At 35.5% G+C, this 17,843-nt stretch overlaps 3 protein-coding genes and 1 long non-coding RNA gene across 11 annotated transcripts; 2 read left to right on the forward strand and 2 right to left on the reverse strand.

The window, feature by feature from the left end:
• Positions 1-901: 901 nt before the first annotated feature.
• Positions 902-3,014, forward strand: LOC115235240 (ribonuclease H1-like). Of its 8 annotated transcripts, none has more exons than XM_029806888.1 (8): positions 905-1,068; positions 1,395-1,453; positions 1,531-1,664; positions 1,740-1,901; positions 2,020-2,209; positions 2,315-2,445; positions 2,528-2,792; positions 2,924-3,014. In XM_029806888.1, the coding sequence occupies exons 3-8, from the start codon at positions 1,564-1,566 to the stop codon at positions 3,005-3,007; spliced, it is 933 nt and encodes a 310-aa protein (XP_029662748.1). In that variant the 5' UTR covers positions 905-1,068; positions 1,395-1,453; positions 1,531-1,563; the 3' UTR covers positions 3,008-3,014. The 8 variants fall into 8 exon arrangements, with proteins under 8 accessions (XP_029662752.1, XP_029662748.1, XP_029662750.1 ...); XM_029806890.1 differs by having other exon boundaries at positions 1,442-1,453; XM_029806892.1 differs by lacking the exon at positions 1,395-1,453 and having other exon boundaries at positions 902-1,199; positions 1,589-1,664.
• A 3-nt stretch (positions 3,015-3,017) lies between these two features.
• Positions 3,018-3,948, forward strand: LOC115235258 (ribonuclease H1-like; the record flags this gene model as incomplete). Its single annotated transcript, XM_029806921.1, has 3 exons — positions 3,018-3,157; positions 3,240-3,504; positions 3,636-3,948. Coding segments are annotated over 3 exons (489 nt in total), but the record flags the coding sequence as incomplete, so codon positions are not given.
• Positions 3,949-4,117: 169 nt separating this feature from the next.
• LOC115235243 lies at positions 4,118-4,737 on the reverse strand. The gene is made up of 2 exons (XR_003884000.1): positions 4,593-4,737; positions 4,118-4,396 (listed from the first exon to the last, which is right to left on the reverse strand). It is a non-coding gene; the product is annotated as an uncharacterized LOC115235243 (long non-coding RNA).
• A 9,666-nt stretch (positions 4,738-14,403) lies between these two features.
• On the reverse strand, positions 14,404-15,064 carry LOC115235256. The gene is made up of 3 exons (XM_029806919.1): positions 14,953-15,064; positions 14,725-14,860; positions 14,404-14,647 (listed from the first exon to the last, which is right to left on the reverse strand). Exons 1-3 carry the CDS (start codon positions 14,965-14,967, stop codon positions 14,412-14,414), a joined length of 387 nt encoding a protein of 128 aa, XP_029662779.1. The 5' UTR covers positions 14,968-15,064; the 3' UTR covers positions 14,404-14,411.
• Positions 15,065-17,843: the final 2,779 nt, after the last annotated feature.

Consider the following 17,843-nt stretch of genomic DNA (forward strand, 5'->3'; position numbering starts at 1 on the left):
TTGAAAAGCGCCTTTGTAACCCCCTTGGGGATCAAATAAAGGATATTTATTTTATCAAGTCTAACGTGTATCGTCAAGGCACCCGTGTCTTACATATTTTGTATTTGTTCACTCTATTATCTATTATCTTACTATTATTATTAATCATCATATAATATTTAATTGCAGGTACAATTTCAACTATAATTTAAACATATATATATATCCACATATATACGCAAGTATAAAATTCTCAAAAAGTGGGTGCTTATTAGCCTTGTTGCATTACTGCTGTCACGAGAGGCCAGAAAGCATTTTCAGGCCGTATTTCGGCCGTAAGCGATACGCTAGAGGAACAAGGATAGCACGCGATTGTCGCTCCTTGTCTGACATTATCTCCCAACAATCGCATCCGTGTGCTCAACGTGTCGGTGTGTGCCTTCACGGACGCTACACACATACGCGATGAAAGAGAGACAAAGAGAGCGCATCATCTCTCTTTGTCAAACGATCAGTGTACTACCAGCATCGAAAAGTGGATGTAGCACGGATTTGAACCAAAATCGAAAAGTGGATGTAGCATGGACATGAACCAATCGGCTGTTTTATCGGCTCCGAAAGTGGATGTGGCCATGTAGTTCCAGGCGGCGTAAAATGGATGTACGTGACGCTAGTGTACGACCTAGAAAAAGCGTTACACGAAAAACGGCAGCGTGGCGACTCTCATTCTTCTCTCTGATCTAACCGGACTTGGTGAAATTGGCCCTTAAGCCGATATTACATTTGTCGTATGACAAACTTTTTAAGCGCATTGATTGGATAATTTCTAGAGACTCAAGAAAGTTTCTATTTTGCAGCCAATCAATATGCTTAAAAAGTTTGTCGTACGACAAATGTAATATCGGCCTTACGTCATGTATCGACAGGGAGTTGCACTACTGTATATGCTGTGCCAATGCTATATGTCGGTGGTTGCTAGAATATAAATTTGTACGTAATCGAGATGAAACAGAAGCAAATGTTTTGATAAACAAAACATTTTGCGTATTAAATTATAGAATTTCATAATATAATCTCATCAGTAATTTCGTATGTAATTTTATTTTCAAATTATGCATGCACAATGATATTGTCACATCTGTAAACTCTAGTGTGGAAAATAATATAATTACAGAAATAAATGCATCATAAAATTTGAGAGATGTGTATATTTTTATTATGTAATTATTTATTTTTTATTATTATTATATAATAATTATTTCAAATATTTATTATGTAATTATTCATTTTTATTATTTATTTTTTACGGGATACATTTATTTCTCATGTGAAACTTTAGTAAAAATACATTATGTATTTCTGTTTCATTCTCAAAATTGTGGATGATACATTTATAATGCATATAAAAATTATAGAGCTGTAATAGATCTTCTATTAAAAGATTTTTGAATTTTTTTATCAGGAAATTCTCGAGGTAATGCATGAATGTTAATATTAATAATGGAATTGAAATTGTTACATATTAATTAATAAAGGTGTATGTCTCTTTAGAAGAAAGGTCATCTACATTGAGTAAATTTATTGATGATATTGCATTTCATATTTGTAGCAAGGCAATTTTTCTTTAGTAGAATGCCTTACTATGCAGTTGCAAAAGGTCGAAAACCTGGAATTTATGGCACATGGTAATGAAACTATATAATTCAAAGATAAATTATTGGTGAAAGTTAATTAAACACAAAACTTTCTATTTTCAAAAGGGATGAATGCAGTACTCAGGTTCTTAAATTTCCTGGATCCATGTATAAAAAATTTGCTACAGAAAGTGAGGCTCAAAATTTTATAAAAGGACGTTCCTCTTCAAACGTAGGAACAAATTTGACCAAAAATTTTGTCTCATTGAAAATGGTTAAACCTGTAGAGTAAATATTAGTAATAATTGTTTATATCGGAAAATACGAAAGAAATATCACAAAACTAATAAACCTTATATTGTATACCAAACAATATTGTTTATGTATATATATATTTTATCTGTAGATCGCAAGTTCTACCAAAACAAGTGTTTCTGCTTGGAAGCAAACAAACTGCAGTGGCTCAGACAAAATTATTATCATCACTTTCAAAAAGGACTTTATTAACAAATAGCAATACTAATGAACAACCAAGTAAAAAAAGAAAAATTATATCAGATAATACAGACTTTACTTTAACTCAACTTTCTGATCAGGTTTGAAGCAAACGGCACATCTTAAAAGATATAAAATATATTAAAATTTACGAATAAATTGTATTATGAGAAATTCATATATCTTGCATTTTTGGGATTACACAGGATGGCAAAGTGGATTTTATTATGGATGAAGATGGCTATGTTAATGTCTTCACTGATGGCGCATGCAGTTCCAACGGATACAAAAACGCGCGAGCCGGTATCGGCGTTTGGTTTCAAGACAATCATCCATTGTACAATTTATTTCTCAGTCTTATCCTTCACCTTTTTTGATATTTAATAGATTGTTTAGGGAAAAGCTATAATATTCCACAGGAATGTATCTCGACCAGTGGAGGGACGACCAACTAACAACATGGCAGAAATCCAAGCTGTCACAGTAGCTGCAAGGCAAGCTAAGAAAGCAGGAATAAAAAAGCTCAAGATAAATACTGATTCGAAATTCCTCATTTCCTGCATCATGCAATGGATGCCAGGTTGGAAGAAGAGAGGATGGAGGACAGTGGATAACAAGCCAGTTATAAATAAAACGGAATTGTTGGAAATGGAAAAAGAATTGAAATCGCTGACCATTGCTTGGGTAAGCAATCAATTACTTAATTTTAATTTTTATTAAGAATAAAATTTAATAATCTATATATAAAATAAACGTTCAATTAATCAATATAGTTGAAATATTGTGCAATACAATTTAAGCGAATAATTTTCTAGAATCATGTGAATGGGCATGTAGGGATTCATGGTAATGAAATGGCAGACAAGCTGGCGAGAAAGGGCTGCTTGCTGTACAAATAAAATTGAATGAAGAGCACAGGATGGCAAAGTGGATTTTATTATGGATGAAGATGGCTATGTTAATGTCTTCACTGATGGCGCATGCAGTTCCAACGGATACAAAAACGCGCGAGCCGGTATCGGCGTTTGGTTTCAAGACAATCATCCATTGTACAATTTATTTCTCAGTCTTATCCTTCACCTTTTTTGATATTTAATAGATTGTTTAGGGAAAAGCTATAATATTCCACAGGAATGTATCTCGACCAGTGGAGGGACGACCAACTAACAACATGGCAGAAATCCAAGCTGTCACAGTAGCTGCAAGGCAAGCTAAGAAAGCAGGAATAAAAAAGCTCAAGATAAATACTGATTCGAAATTCCTCATTTCCTGCATCATGCAATGGATGCCAGGTTGGAAGAAGAGAGGATGGAGGACAGTGGATAACAAGCCAGTTATAAATAAAACGGAATTGTTGGAAATGGAAAAAGAATTGAAATCGCTGACCATTGCTTGGGTAAGCAATCAATTACTTAATTTTAATTTTTATTAAGAATAAAATTTAATAATCTATATATAAAATAAACGTTCAATTAATCAATATAGTTGAAATATTGTGCAATACAATTTAAGCGAATAATTTTCTAGAATCATGTGAATGGGCATGTAGGGATTCATGGTAATGAAATGGCAGACAAGCTGGCGAGAAAGGGCTGCTTGCTGTACAAATAAAATTGAATGAAGACCAATATTTAATAATAATATAAAGAACATTATCCTATAATTTTTGAATTAATATATCTTATAAGAGAGAGTGAAATTATTCTTAGATTATATTTTACTTTTGTATACATATTGAACACTGTAATTAGACATTATTTTGTGAAATTAATAATCAAATATATGAAGTACTTATTCTGATTGGAAATAAACTCTTAATAAAGAATTTTATCAAATATGCAAAAAAATTGTTTATATTATAGATTATATGTAGAGATGCTATATCATATCTTTATGTATAAATAAATTCCTTATAATTCTGATTCTATAATTAAAGATATTCATTGCTATGATTGTTAGAGTTAATGTATGCAATATCATTTCTTGCCGAGTGAAGATGGATACTTAATTAGACACAAATATTTGTTTAATTGCAATTATAAATCTTTTACACTATAGATTGTTAACATCTGTATACTATATAAATAGATTCTTTCTTCTGACACCGTAATCAAAGATATTTATTGCTAAAGTTAGCAACTTTCTAATATACAAAATGCTATTTTTTGGTGGAAACGTGCGCACCCTCGTTTATTGTCTGTCGGCTTGATGTTCTTGTCGCAATTTGTTTAAGAAGAATGTAAATATCTTCTGGAGACACTTGTAACTCCAACAATTCCAATATGATGCTGAAAAAAGTTTTGTGTAATAAAATATCCTCTTATATATATTAAAAAACTTATAACACTAGCAATTTCAATACAATGGTGATAAAAAAAGTTATGATAAAATAATATCCCCCTATATATATATATATATATATATATATAATATAAAATCGCGTGGAAGAGGTCAAAGAATTATACTTTGAAAAGATTATCTCACCCGAGAACGCCAGGTATCGTCAAAATTCTCGTTGTTTGAGCCAGCTCAATCAATTCTTGACGATGCGATTGCGGAAATGACATTTTCCATAGAATTGTTTCGCCGTCCGGTTTCGCAAATTTTTGGATTTACCGCGCGAAATGGCCTGCGGACAAATAGGTTTGCTAATAATCCGTTTTTTTCATGTCTTTTCTTACATATCTTCTTTTACGGATTTAAGTGGCCCTTACTGCCTATAGGAAGAAACGAAGGAAGTGCAATGTGCAAAAACGAAATTATTCTTACAAGATAATTGTTCAGTTTAGCGGCCCCACCTCTAATATCGATAAAATTATGGGCATTCGACGCGTTTTTAAACAAAACGAAAGAATATAACAGAGAAAAGTGTCGCTCTGCCCCACGAAGCGAGATATTAATAGTTAAAGTTGACGACTATTTAGGTTACAAAATCTGTCATACCGACGAAATATGGCGACATGAGTATACCTTAGAACATATATAAATGGAAGGGGAATAGCAGGCTGAAAAGTGTCGAAGAAAGTGAGAAAGAAATCGTAGTTGCCTCTCTCTTGTAAGTAACTACACATAAAAGCATCGTGTCTGTAGTATACATACTTTTGTGTACACACACATGGCCGCACATGCGCACTTTTGAGCAAAGTAACTCACAAGAGAGAGGCAACTATGATTTTCTTTCTTACTTCCTTCCGACATGTTTTTCTATCGGGAAACAAAGGCATTCCCCTTCCATTTATATATGTTCTAAGATCTTAAGTAGCGCGGCGCTTTCTATGGCTGTGTTCCAAAATTCACTGCCAGTATTGAAAATCTATTTCACATTCAAATCTAGTTCACATAACATATATTATAGATTTCCAGTACTGGCAGTGAATTTTGGAACACGGCCCATATGTATAGAGTTCAATAATGACGCGTGAGCGTGTTGTACACACGCTATTTTACTATTTTGCCAAAAATTTTATAAAAACTATGCATGATATCTAAATATCGATAATCTTGAATCAAAATTATTCACGTGTTATCAAATCTATTCATTTTACTTTTAGTCGTTGCTTCGGTAGTGATATCAATTAGAAAGTGTTCTCTTATTAAGTAAGTTGTATTTAAAATAGCGATTTAGATATTTATTTAGATATTATTAAATATTATTTATTTAGATGTCATGCATAATTCTTATAAAATCTTTAGCGAAATAATAAAATAGCATATACGCTCACGCGCCACGCACGCCGTTTGCACGCCGCCCCTGATTCATGCGTAACCTATAGAGCGCTCATTTGTTAGCTTAAAGTTGCTCTTATTTAAAAGTGGTGTTCAGACGCAATTTTGCCAAAGAAAAAAGTTGCTTCTTCTAGCACGGACAATCACGCTGTGCATTCCGTGTCCGCGAACTCTGATAACATAACTTTTTTTCTCTCTCTTCTGCTCGGTAATGTTCAGCAGAGAAAACCGCTCAGTAGCAAAGGGGCACGAAACAGAGTATGTCCTTTTCTACGTGTATCTTTACCCCCACTCCTTAAATAAAGGCAAACGCTCGGTCTAGATATACTATGTCTATAGTCTATGGTATACTCCATGAAGGAAGAGTAAGGAAAGTTATCTACCTAGATTGGAAATGGTCACGAAAAATGTTCCGTATGTGGCCAGGTTTGCCAAATGGAATGACTTGGACCAATTCGTCGCCATCTTGAATATTTGTACATATATAGTGTTATATTTAGTTGTATTAGTAATCACATATATACATGCTCTGTTGCCACCATGAAGGAAGAGTAATAAAGGTAACATTTCATGGACAGTGAAAAGCAGCAGCAGTTTAGTAACTAACTAGCATTGTTTGGTGATTTTACAGAATTGCTGCGCTGCCCATGAAATAGGTTTTCTGCATATCTATTTATCTATGTATCTATTATTACTAATTATTATCTATCTATTATTAGCTTACAATTATTTTTATAATTATAGTTCCTACAAACTTACCTCTGGTGATTCCATACTTTAGAATATATGTACATATATAACTAAACATAGCTTTTACTGCTTTGCTGTTCAACAGGATGAACTTCAAACAGCAAAAACTTGCGCCGGAAGTACGTCACCGATTCTAGTTATTTTCTAAACTGCTGCTGCTTTTCACTGCTCATGAAATGTTACCTTAAGGCCGACGTCCCATTGAGCGGAAATCCATAACGGAACGGAACGCGCGGAATCAGCGCGATCAACCACAGCCATTCCGTTTTCTTTCTTTCGCTTTTTCTATTTTCCTTATGTCCCATGGAGCGGAATACGCGGAAACGGATTACGCGGAATGATATAAAATTAGTTTTTTTATATTATTGTATGTATATACTTTTATATTATTGTATCATTTATTCGTCCCCAATGGGGTTTGAAGGCGTTTTTTAGGAACGTACCCAAACCTTTACACTCCTCTACCTTCCTCTACATTTTCTATCCTTATTTAAACCCGACCTGGCCCTTTGCGACCTTACAAATATTCCTCCCTCCCCTTCCTCGTCTTTCCCTTTCCGTTTCTTCTCTTCTATTCCTCTCGCTTCATTCTCCAGTTCTTCTTCCTCTCGTCCCATATCCGTTCTCACCCCTCTACCCAGATCCTTCTGTTACCTACCACCACGCTTTTTCCGTACCCTCTTTCCATCTTCGCTTTCTCGACCATCCTCCATCTCATTCTTCTCTTCTCCATCGTTAAGTCCTCGTCAACGCCTATCTTCCACAATCTCCTTATCTCACTCCCTTTCTCCAATATCTCGTCCTTGTCCTCTTCTTCCTCCTCTCCTTCCCTCTTCTTTTTTCTTCCCTTCTCCCGACCTGTTCGCCCTCTTCTTCTCCTTTCCTCTCTCCTCTCTCTCTCCTCCTACCTTACTCCCTCCTTCCTCTTCTCTCTCTCCCGCTTCCTCTTCGCTTTCCTCCTCCCACCAGTATTTTCTTTCCCTTCTCTCTACTCCTGCATCTAAACCTTTCTTCTTCCTTTCCCGTACCTCTCTTCCTTTTTCACCGCCTAACTCCTTTGTTTCCTCTCTTCTTTCGTCCTTTTTCTCTACAATTTCCTCCTTCACTATTTCCCTTGCTCTCCCTGTCTCCCTCTTCTCTCTGCCTCCCTGATCCTTCGCCTCCTTTCTCCCTTCTTCTCCTTCCTCTTCTCTTTCCTTTTCTTGCGACACCGTTGTTTCCTCCTCCTTTCTCTCCTTTCTCTCGCTCTCTCTTCTCTCCACAATTTCAACTCTTTCCTTATTCCCCTTACCTCCACCACTAGCTCCTTCAACCACTTTTCCATGCTCACCGTCTACTTTTCTTTCCTTCCGTTTCCTTTTCCCAGCCTTCTTACTTTTCTCCCTTTCTTTCTTTCCTCTCACTTCCTCTTCCACCTTTATCTCCTTCCTTCTCTTTCCTTCCTATCCTTTTCTGCTCTTCTCACTCGCTTTCCTATCTCCTTCTTATTATGCACCACACTTCCGAATACCTCTAACCTCCGATCACAATCCGCCATGTGCTTGCATCTTCCGCTCCCTCTATACCGACCTCCTCAGTTTTCGTCCACGTCTCCTTGTCTCTCTCTCTCTACTATACCCACACCTTTCGTCTTCCTTATCGATCCGTTCTCCGTCCGCTCTATCTATCCATACCTTCCATCTTCCTTACCGATTCGTTCTTTGTCCGCTCTATCTCCCTGCTTTCTTATCGTTGACTCTCACGTGCTCTTTTCCTGTTCTCCACCTAACCTCCAAACTCTCTATCTTCTTTCCTTCCCTTTTGCGGTCCTTCCCTTACGCCCTTCCATGTATCTCTGCTCCCCCTTGTTCCTCTCATTTCGCCCTTTTTGCACCCATCTCTTCCTTTCTTCCTCTCTCCTTACACTCCTCTCCTCCTTTCCCTCTTCACGAGCATATTTTCCCCGTGTTCACTCTATCCTACCGGAAACGGAACCTCTCTTTTTATATTATTTACGATACTTATAATAGATTGTAAGACATCTGTTAGAAATGAGGTGGTTATTGGGACATTTGTGTTTATTGTACAAGAACCTTATGTTCTTATTTCATATATGTTTATATCTTTTGTCTGCGTTTATAGATCTATGTTAATATTAAGTTTGTGTACGCACGCAAGTATTGGCGCCGCTGCTTCGACACGGGACACGCTGCGCGTGCGCGGAAGCAAACTCCTCTCCTCTTTTGTGTGTTGTAATACCACGTCGTATTATATTAAAGTTTTGTTCTTTTGATTTAATTACGTGCTTCTTATTTCTTATTCAGTTGCTCGGACCAATCCTTACAGATTCAGAAGTGGGATTCGGGTGAACTGTGTAAATACTATAACGAATCTTTTAGAGAACGTTTTTACTTGAAGAAGACGGCGCTAACCTATAAACCGGCAATATGAATTTCAATGATTTCACTGTTGCGCAATTGAAGGTGGCTTTGCGCTACTTCAATTTATCAGTCGCCGGAAGTAAAGCAGAAATGATTGCTAGATTGCAATCGAAAGATCCCGAAGGAGAAAAAACGAGAAAAATGATTGAAAAAGAGGAAGACGAAACTACTGTACGTGGGGAAGAATTCAGCACCGGATCGTGGGAGCAAAATATGCCTCAAAATTCAGTAAGAAAAGAATTATGGCAAAAAGAGAGAAAGCTGGATAAAAAGGAACTCGAGTTAATGCGGCGAGAAAATGAAATTCTTAGAAACATGTCCCCTGCTATAACAATTGCCTCTGAACAACCTAATATGCTTGTTAAAATAATAAGTGATTTACTCAATGAATTTGATGGAACTGATAATACTTATCCGATATGGGAAAAACAAATTAGATTGTTACGCAATACCTATAACTTAAATGATAATTCAATGCGGATTTTAATTGGGGCAAAGTTAAAAGGCCGAGCGCTACGGTGGTTCCACTCAAGAGCTGAACATATTGAAATGAATTGTGAGGAACTATTACGTGAGTTAAAAAATATGTTTGATCATCGCTTAAGTCGACTGTCATTAAGAAAAGCATTTGAGAACAGGACGTGGAAAGTAGGAGAAACATTTAGTGATTACTACCATGAAAAGATTATCATGGCTAATCAGGTACCTATAGTAAAAGAAGAACTTATTGATTACTTGTTGGAAGGAATACCTGATGCCAGGTTACGTGATCAAGCCAGGATGCAACAATTTGAGTCAGTTTCATCATTATTAGAAGCTTTTAGAAATATTAATCTAAAGTCTGAAACAAAGAAAACTACGAATGCTCAAACTAAGACTGAAACGCTAGTTAGTACGGCATCCAGGCCAATCCGATGCTACAACTGTAATTTGGAGGGACACATATCTTCCGCTTGCCCTAATCCAAGAAGAGAGAAATGTTTCTGCTTTACTTGCGGAGCTATGGACCATTTGTATCAAGACTGTCCGCACAAGCAATCTGCTATCCCGAAGGCTACAACTAGTCGGCCAAAATCAATTAACGAAACAACAGCCTTGATAGAATTACCGAAGAAAAAATTGGTATCCGAAATACGAACCAAAAATACCAGTAACAAACAGCATACGTTCACGGATCCTAAAACACCATTGGACAAAACAACTCGGGACTATTGTGTTTCATTAGCGGAAGCGAACGAAAATCAGTATTATGTCGAAGCCCTCATGGATTCAGGTAGCGCAATTAATCTTATGACTGAAAATACGTATCTTAAATTCTTCAATAAATATAATCTTTCAAAAGAAACAGGTAATGTCAGTTATGGCGGAGTTAATAAATCTCCTTTAGTTATCTATGGTTATATTCCTAACATACAATTGAAACTATTGTCTAATCATACATTTATTACTAGATTCGCCATAGTACCTAATAGTACAATGACATACGACGTGTTATTGGGCTATGAATTTATAAATCAACCTGGAATGACTGTTATATTAGGTAAAACACTCGAACTAAAATATGATGAAATAGTTATGGATAGCATTCTACATATAGAACCTATGGAAAGCAACGACGGCTTGGACACGGTACGTAATGGTTTGGATGCATCAATTCCTTTCGAAATTAAAAATAATTTACTCACGTTATTAAATAATTATATTAATGCTGAAAATGAAAGCCACAATATTGATTATAAAAATATCCAATTAATAGAAGGTAGTAAACCATTTTATTATACATCTAGGCGTTTATCGTGGTCTGAGAGAGTTCGACGAATTATTAACGATTTGTTAGAAAGAAAAATCATTAGACTCAGTATTTCAAATTTTAGTAGTCCTATAGTTTTAATTAAAAAGAAAAACGGCACTTATAGATTATGCGCCGACTACAGATCTTTAAATAAAATAACTATCAAAGATAAATATCCTTTGCCTTTAATAGATGACCAAATTGATCGATTAGCAAATAGTTGTTATTTCACTAGCTTAGATCTACGAGATGGGTTTCATCAAATAACAGTTGATGAAAACTCAATTAAGTTCACTTCTTTTGTTACTCCAGAAGGACAATATGAATATTTAAAGATGCCATTTGGACTAGCTAATGCCCCAGCAGCTTTTCAACGATATATAAACACTATATTTCAACCATTATTAGAGGAAGAAAAAATTCTACTTTATCTGGATGATATTCTAATAGCTACTAAGACAATCGCAGATAATTTGAAAATTCTTACAGAAATATTGCAGTTATTAGCAAAACATAAATTAGAGCTTAAATTTTGTAAATGCTTTTTTTTAAAAGAAGAAATAGAATATCTAGGCTACATTATTTCATCGAAAGGCATCACTTCTAATAAAGCTAATATAGAAGCTATACACAATTTTCCGCAGCCTAAAATAGTTAGACAAGTACAAAGTTATTTAGGTTTAACAAGCTACTTTAGAAAATTCGTACCGGGCTTTGCCTTAATTGCTAGACTACTATATGAATTAGTAAAAAAGGACAAACTTTTTGTATTCGGTGAAAAGGAATTGCAAGCATTCGAATCTTTACGTGATAAGCTAATAGACAAACCAGTACTAGCGTTTTATAATCCATCGGCAATTACTGAGTTGCATACAGATGCAAGTTCATATGGATATGATGCTATATTATTACAAAAACAGTCAAATAATAAAATGCACCCTATTATGTATTTTAGTAAACGTACCACAGAAGTCGAGAGTAGATACCACAGTTACGAGTTAGAAACTATAGCCATCATTTATGCTATTGAACGCTTTAAAGTATATTTACAAGGAATAAATTTACTATCGTAACTGACTGTAATGCAGTGAAACTTGCTTTCGATAAAAAAGATATTAATCCACGAATTAGCAGATGGTGTTTAATTTTACAAAATTATAACTATCATATTGAACATCAAACCGCTGATTGTATGCATGTAAACGTTTTAAGCCGCAATATATTAGTCATTGAACCTCTCTCTTTTGAAGAAATTTTAGTCTATAAACAAATACGTGATCCCGCGATAATAAAAATACATAACGATCTAGAAAAGCAAGAAAGTAATCAATACGAATTACGAAACGGTATTGTTTATAAAAAATATAATCAGGAACTATTATTTTATGTACCCGAAACGATGGTTCGTAGTGTAATTCAAGCTAGTCACGATGATGTAGGACAAGTAGGAGTAGAAAAGACGATAAATTTAATTATGAAAACTTATTGGTTTCCCTTATGCACACACAAGTAAAAGAATATATCGACAATTGTCTAAAATGCTTATCTTATTCAGCACCATCAGGTAAAACAGAAGGAGAATTATATATTTATGATAAAGGTACTAAACCTTTCGATACCTTACACATCGATCATTATGGACCACTTAAAAAGGAAAAAGATGGTTATACTCATATTTTTATTGTCATTGACGCATTCACCAAATTTGTTGTTTTATACCCGGTAAAATCCACTGCGACTAAAGAAACAATTATTGTTTTAAAACAATATTTTCATCATTTTGGAACTTGCAAACGAATTGTGTCAGATAGAGGCACCTCTTTCACCTCAAAAGCATTCCCGACTTTAATGATTGAATTTGATATTAAACATGTTAAAACAGCCACAGCTACACCAAGAAGCAATGGACAAGTTGAACGTGTTAACCGTTTCTTAAGATCTGTATTAGCTAAATTATCAGTAGAAGACCCATGGGTCAACGTTTTAACTAAACTCAATTCTCGTTAAATAATACGTATCATAAATCTATTGATATCTCTCCAAGTTTACTTTTGTTCAGATATAAACAACATGGATTCATTGATGATAATTTAAGAACTTATTTACAAGAATGCAATAACTTAATTAATGATATAACTCAACTCAGAAACATTGCCATTACTTAGAATCGTGAATTACAAGAATACAATAAATACATATATGATAAAAGACATAAAAAACCATATCAATATAAAATAGGCGACTATGTAATGATAAGAAATGTTATAATTACTCCAGGTCTAAACACTAAATTGTGCGCGGGAGCGAACTCCTCTCCTCTTTTGTGTGTTGTAATACCACGTCGTATTATATTAAAGTTTTGTTCTTTTGATTTAATTACGTGCTTCTTATTTCTTATTCAGTTGCTCGGACCAATCCTTACAAATGGAATAGTCTTTTAATACACATACAATAATAAATTAGTGAACAATAGAATTTGATTTTTATAATATATATTTTTGACGTAAATGTAAATCTATTTCACGATTGTCTGAAACTTGATTCCGCTACCGCGTTTACCGCTTCATGAGACATAAGGAGAAATGCATCAGCGGAATCGCTATGATACTGATAAACAATAACATACAATAATAAAAAAAAATAACCTTGTATTTGTCGACAGAAAAATAAATCTGTGATATTTAATTATGGAAGCACAGGATATTCTACACAGGATTTATCGATTGTGGATCTTATTTAATAGATCTTATTCTGCATTTCAAAAGCAAATCATTCGGAAATGAATGCTTTAATTAAATTTATTATATATAATAATTAAAAGACGTGATAGAAAGAGAAATAGAAATAATAAACGTCGGTATTGGGTACGACCAATTTTTTCAGAAGAAAGAAGATTAATGCAGGGAGCAAGCGACAATCTTGTTCGTGAAATGGAATATATGGATAAAGAATTATAGTAGCATTACCTTTGATTGCAAAACTTTCATTGTATTACTATTACAAACTATTTATCACATTTCTTACTATTTATATGAATCTATATATATACAGGGTGAGTTTTTTAACTTGAAACTGTAAAATATCTCGGAAAGTAAGTTTTATCGAAAAAATGTTTCAAACAAAATTTGTAGGGTTCGGAGGGGGCCACATGATAAAAATATGGATTTGACCTTGAGTAACCTTTTCAAGGTGAGATCAATGTGATCGACGTTTTCTTAAATGGAACCCCCCTTTTTTATTACATATTCTTGTAGCTTATCTCGAGAGCTTTTCAAAACACTATAATCAAGTATTTTTTCATTAAGTACTTTTTGAGTTATTTTATATCTTAATCTGACATATTTTGATATGCCATGAAAAGATAAAATATCTCGTAAAATATTTAGTTTTCGATAATCTTACCGTAATACTTTTATGTACAGAATAATGAGACAAATCAATTAGTATAAAAATAAATAATTACATACTTTTTCTTAAAAACAATTATTTTCTTTATACCGAACCCTACAACTTTTGTTTGAAACATTTTTTTCGATAAAGCTTATTTTCCGAGATATTTTACAGTTTCAAGTTAAAAAACTCACCCTGTATATGAAATAAGATATGTAAAATATATTATATTAAATCACCTCCTCCCATCCTATTTGAGACCTCCAACCAAAGTGCATCTTTTTTCAAATTTGTCCTGTCTTGTAATGGTAACTTGTAGTTCCAAAGAGCAGGTCTTTCAAATACTAGCTCAATAAGAGTTTCATCAGTACCATCATCAGACTTTGTTTCAACGTTATTTTCGACACGGATTACGGCTGATGTATTTATTTCTGAATTTTTATTGTGACCATATCGTGGAACTACAACGTAAAAAATTCTTATTAAAATTATGATTAATAAAATGAATTGTAATTATAGTAAAAAATGATTCACATACTCATTGTTGCTACATGGTTTTCATCAATATGTAACAAGTGGAGCTCCTCTCTATACTTTTCAAAACATTTGTGCTTTTCAATATTGGCACAGGAACCAACATTTATTATCCAGCCGCAAAAACCGCATTTTATTTTCTATAAACATATTTATATACATTCTAGATTAATGCTTTCATTAATATCTATTATAATTATCAAATTATTAATCTTTTTATTTTATTACTTACGGATTTTCTATTCATTATTAATAAATAAAATTATAAATACAATAAAATGTATGGAAAGTAGAAAGCCAATATTGAGGTTATCCGCAAATTACAGCGAATTCCGTGAATTATAGCGGTAAAATAAAGCGGAACGACGTGAAAAGAACGGAATGGCTGTGATTGGTCACGCTGGTTCCGCGCATTCCGTTCCGTTATGGATTTCCGCTCAATGGGACGTCGGCCTAAGGAGAGTTATCTACCTAGGTTGGAAATGGTCACGAAAAATGTTCCGTATGTGGCCAGGTTTGCCAAATGGAATGACTTGGATCAATTCGTCGCCATCTTGAATATTCGTACATCTATAGTGTTATGTTTAGTTGTATTAGTGATCAGTAAGTGTGTTGGATGACACACTACTTACTAATTACTACCACAACTAAACGTAACACTATACATATACGAATATTCAAGATGGCGACAAAATGGTCCAAATTATTCCATTTGGCAAACCTGGCCACATACGGAACATTTTTCGTGACCAACTTTTTTCCTTTCTACACTATCGAGATAACTCTCTTTATTCTTCCTCATAGACATAGTATATCTAGACCAAGTGTTGAGGAGTGGGGGCCAAGGCGCACGTAGAAAAGGACATACTCTGTTCCGTGCTCCTTGCGTTCTCTCTCACTCGCATGTAGCATAGCGAAAGAGTACGCTATGCTACGTGCGAGCGAGAGAGAACGCAAGGGGCACGAAACAGAGTATGTCCTTTTCTACGTTCCATATGATTAGTGCGGTGTTCTTTCCTATGAGATCTTAAAGTCTGGCTGGAACGTTCGGGGCCACCCTGTATACGCAAATATAAAGTTCTCAAAGAATGGACGCTCATTAGTCATATTACATTACTGCTTTCTACCACGAGAGGCCAGAAAGCATTTTCAGGTTCAGGCCGTATTTCGGCCGTAAAGCGATACACTAGAGGAACAAGGATAGCACGCGATTGTCGCTCCTTGGCTGACACATTATCTCCCACAATCGCATCCGTGTGCTCACATATCAGTGTGCCTTCACGGACGCTACACACATACGCGATGAAAGAGAGACAAAGACAGAATGATAATCTCTCTTTGTCAACCGATCTGCAGTTGTATCCATGTGCTCAACATATCGGTGTTTGTGCCTTCACGGACGCTGCACACATACGCAACGAAAGAGAAACAAAGACGGCGTAATCATCTCTCTTTGTCAAGCAGTCAGTATGTTACATGAAGGAAGAATAAGGAGAGTTATCTACCTAGATTGAAAGTGGTCACGAAAAATGTTCCGTATGTGGCCAGGTTTGCCAAATGGAATGACTTGGACCAATTCGTCGCCATCTTGAATATTCGTACATATATAGTGTTATGTTTAGTTGTATTAGTGATCAGTAAGTGTGTTGGATGACACACTACTTACTAATTACTACCACAACTAAACGTAACACTATACATATACGAATATTCAAGATGGCGACAAAATGGTCCAAATTATTCCATTTGGCAAACCTGGCCACGTAAGGAACATTTTTTGTGACCAACTTTTTTTCCTTTCTACACTATCGAGATAACTCTCTTTATTCTTCCTCATAGACATAGTATATCTAGACCAAGTGTTGAGGAGTGGGGGCCAAGGCGCACGTAGAAAAGGACATACTCTGTTCCGTGCTCCTTGCGTTCTCTCTCACTCGCATGTAGCATAGCGAAAGAGTACGCTATGCTACGTGCGAGCGAGAGAGAATGCAAGGGGCACGAAACAGAGTATGTCCTTTTTTATGTGCATCTTTACCCCCACTCCTTAAATAAAGGCAAACGCTCGGTCTAGATATACTATCTCTATGCTCTTCCTTCATGGTGGCCACATGTGCATGCATTTTGGAGAAGACTGATGGCCTTCGCACACTGGACGCGATGAGCGATGAGCGATGGGCGATATCCAATGAGAGCTCTGGTTTTCCGAAAAAATAAAGCTCTCATTGGATATCCCATGCGCGCTTGGGCTGTTTGTAAACAGACATGGCAGATGAAATGTATGATATTTCTGCAAGCATTTTACAAGCATTGTATACAGTGCCTACTAAAAGTTCCGGGCCACCTAAATAATTTTTGAATGGTTTGAAATATAGGATTGAAATTTATAGGGATACAATGGGATCACAAAGTCTATTATTTAATCACAAAAACACCCATCACTACACCCGCGGGGGACGGGAGAAGGGAGGAGCCAAAAAATCTTAAATGGCATGTGGAGTTGAGTGAGGGCTCGTTCGAAAGGGCTTTCCGAGACGAAAACAACGCAAGGTCGCCGAGGTCTCTACAATTTTTTTTCGCGGAGTTATGATCATTTGAACATTTCTATTGAGATTTTGCAATAGCGAGGGCCCACGGCGACAACAAAAGAAAGATAAGGCTTCACGCTGGCACGCGCGTTGCTGTGTGTGTGTGTGCGTGTGCGCGCGTTCGCGCGTGTGTGTGCGTGCGTGTGTGTGCGTGCGTATGTGCGCGCGCGTGCGTGCATGCGTGTCCGGCGAACCAAGGCAAGACCGCTAGCATGTCCTGCCAACTAAGGCAAGACCGGGATGGGAACACTGGTGTATGTGAAGGAATAAAAACACTAATTATTTTATCAAGTGTTCAAATTTATGTCCTTCGACAACTTGGCAGTGTCCTAAGCGAATGTAACAAATTGCAATAATTTTGAGAATTTATGTTTCCTTCAATAAAAAACAGTCCTATAATACGATTAAACATTATTCCGGCCTAAACGTTAACCTTCTGAGGATACTGCGTGTGACTGTCTCTCATCCAACGCGGATTTTCATCTGCCCAATACATCATATTTTGTCGATTTACAGAACCGTTTAATTTAAATGTTGT

The sequence above is a fragment of the Formica exsecta genome, unplaced genomic scaffold (assembly GCF_003651465.1).
Source record: "Formica exsecta isolate Colony F162 unplaced genomic scaffold, ASM365146v1 scaffold214, whole genome shotgun sequence".
NCBI lineage: Eukaryota > Metazoa > Arthropoda > Insecta > Hymenoptera > Formicidae > Formica > Formica exsecta.

Coding starts and splice junctions, on each gene's coding strand:
- LOC115235256 (XM_029806919.1), bottom strand. Junction 14,648..14,724: donor AAACCATGTAGCAACAATGA/GTATGTGAATCA, acceptor TTTACGTTGTAG/TTCCACGATATGGTCACAAT.
- LOC115235240 (XM_029806887.1), top strand. CDS start 1,564: ATGATATTGCATTTCATATTTGTAGCAAGGCAATTTTTCTTTAGTAGA. Junction 2,210..2,314: donor TAACTCAACTTTCTGATCAG/GTTTGAAGCAAA, acceptor GGGATTACACAG/GATGGCAAAGTGGATTTTAT. Junction 2,446..2,527: donor TTTCAAGACAATCATCCATT/GTACAATTTATT, acceptor AATATTCCACAG/GAATGTATCTCGACCAGTGG.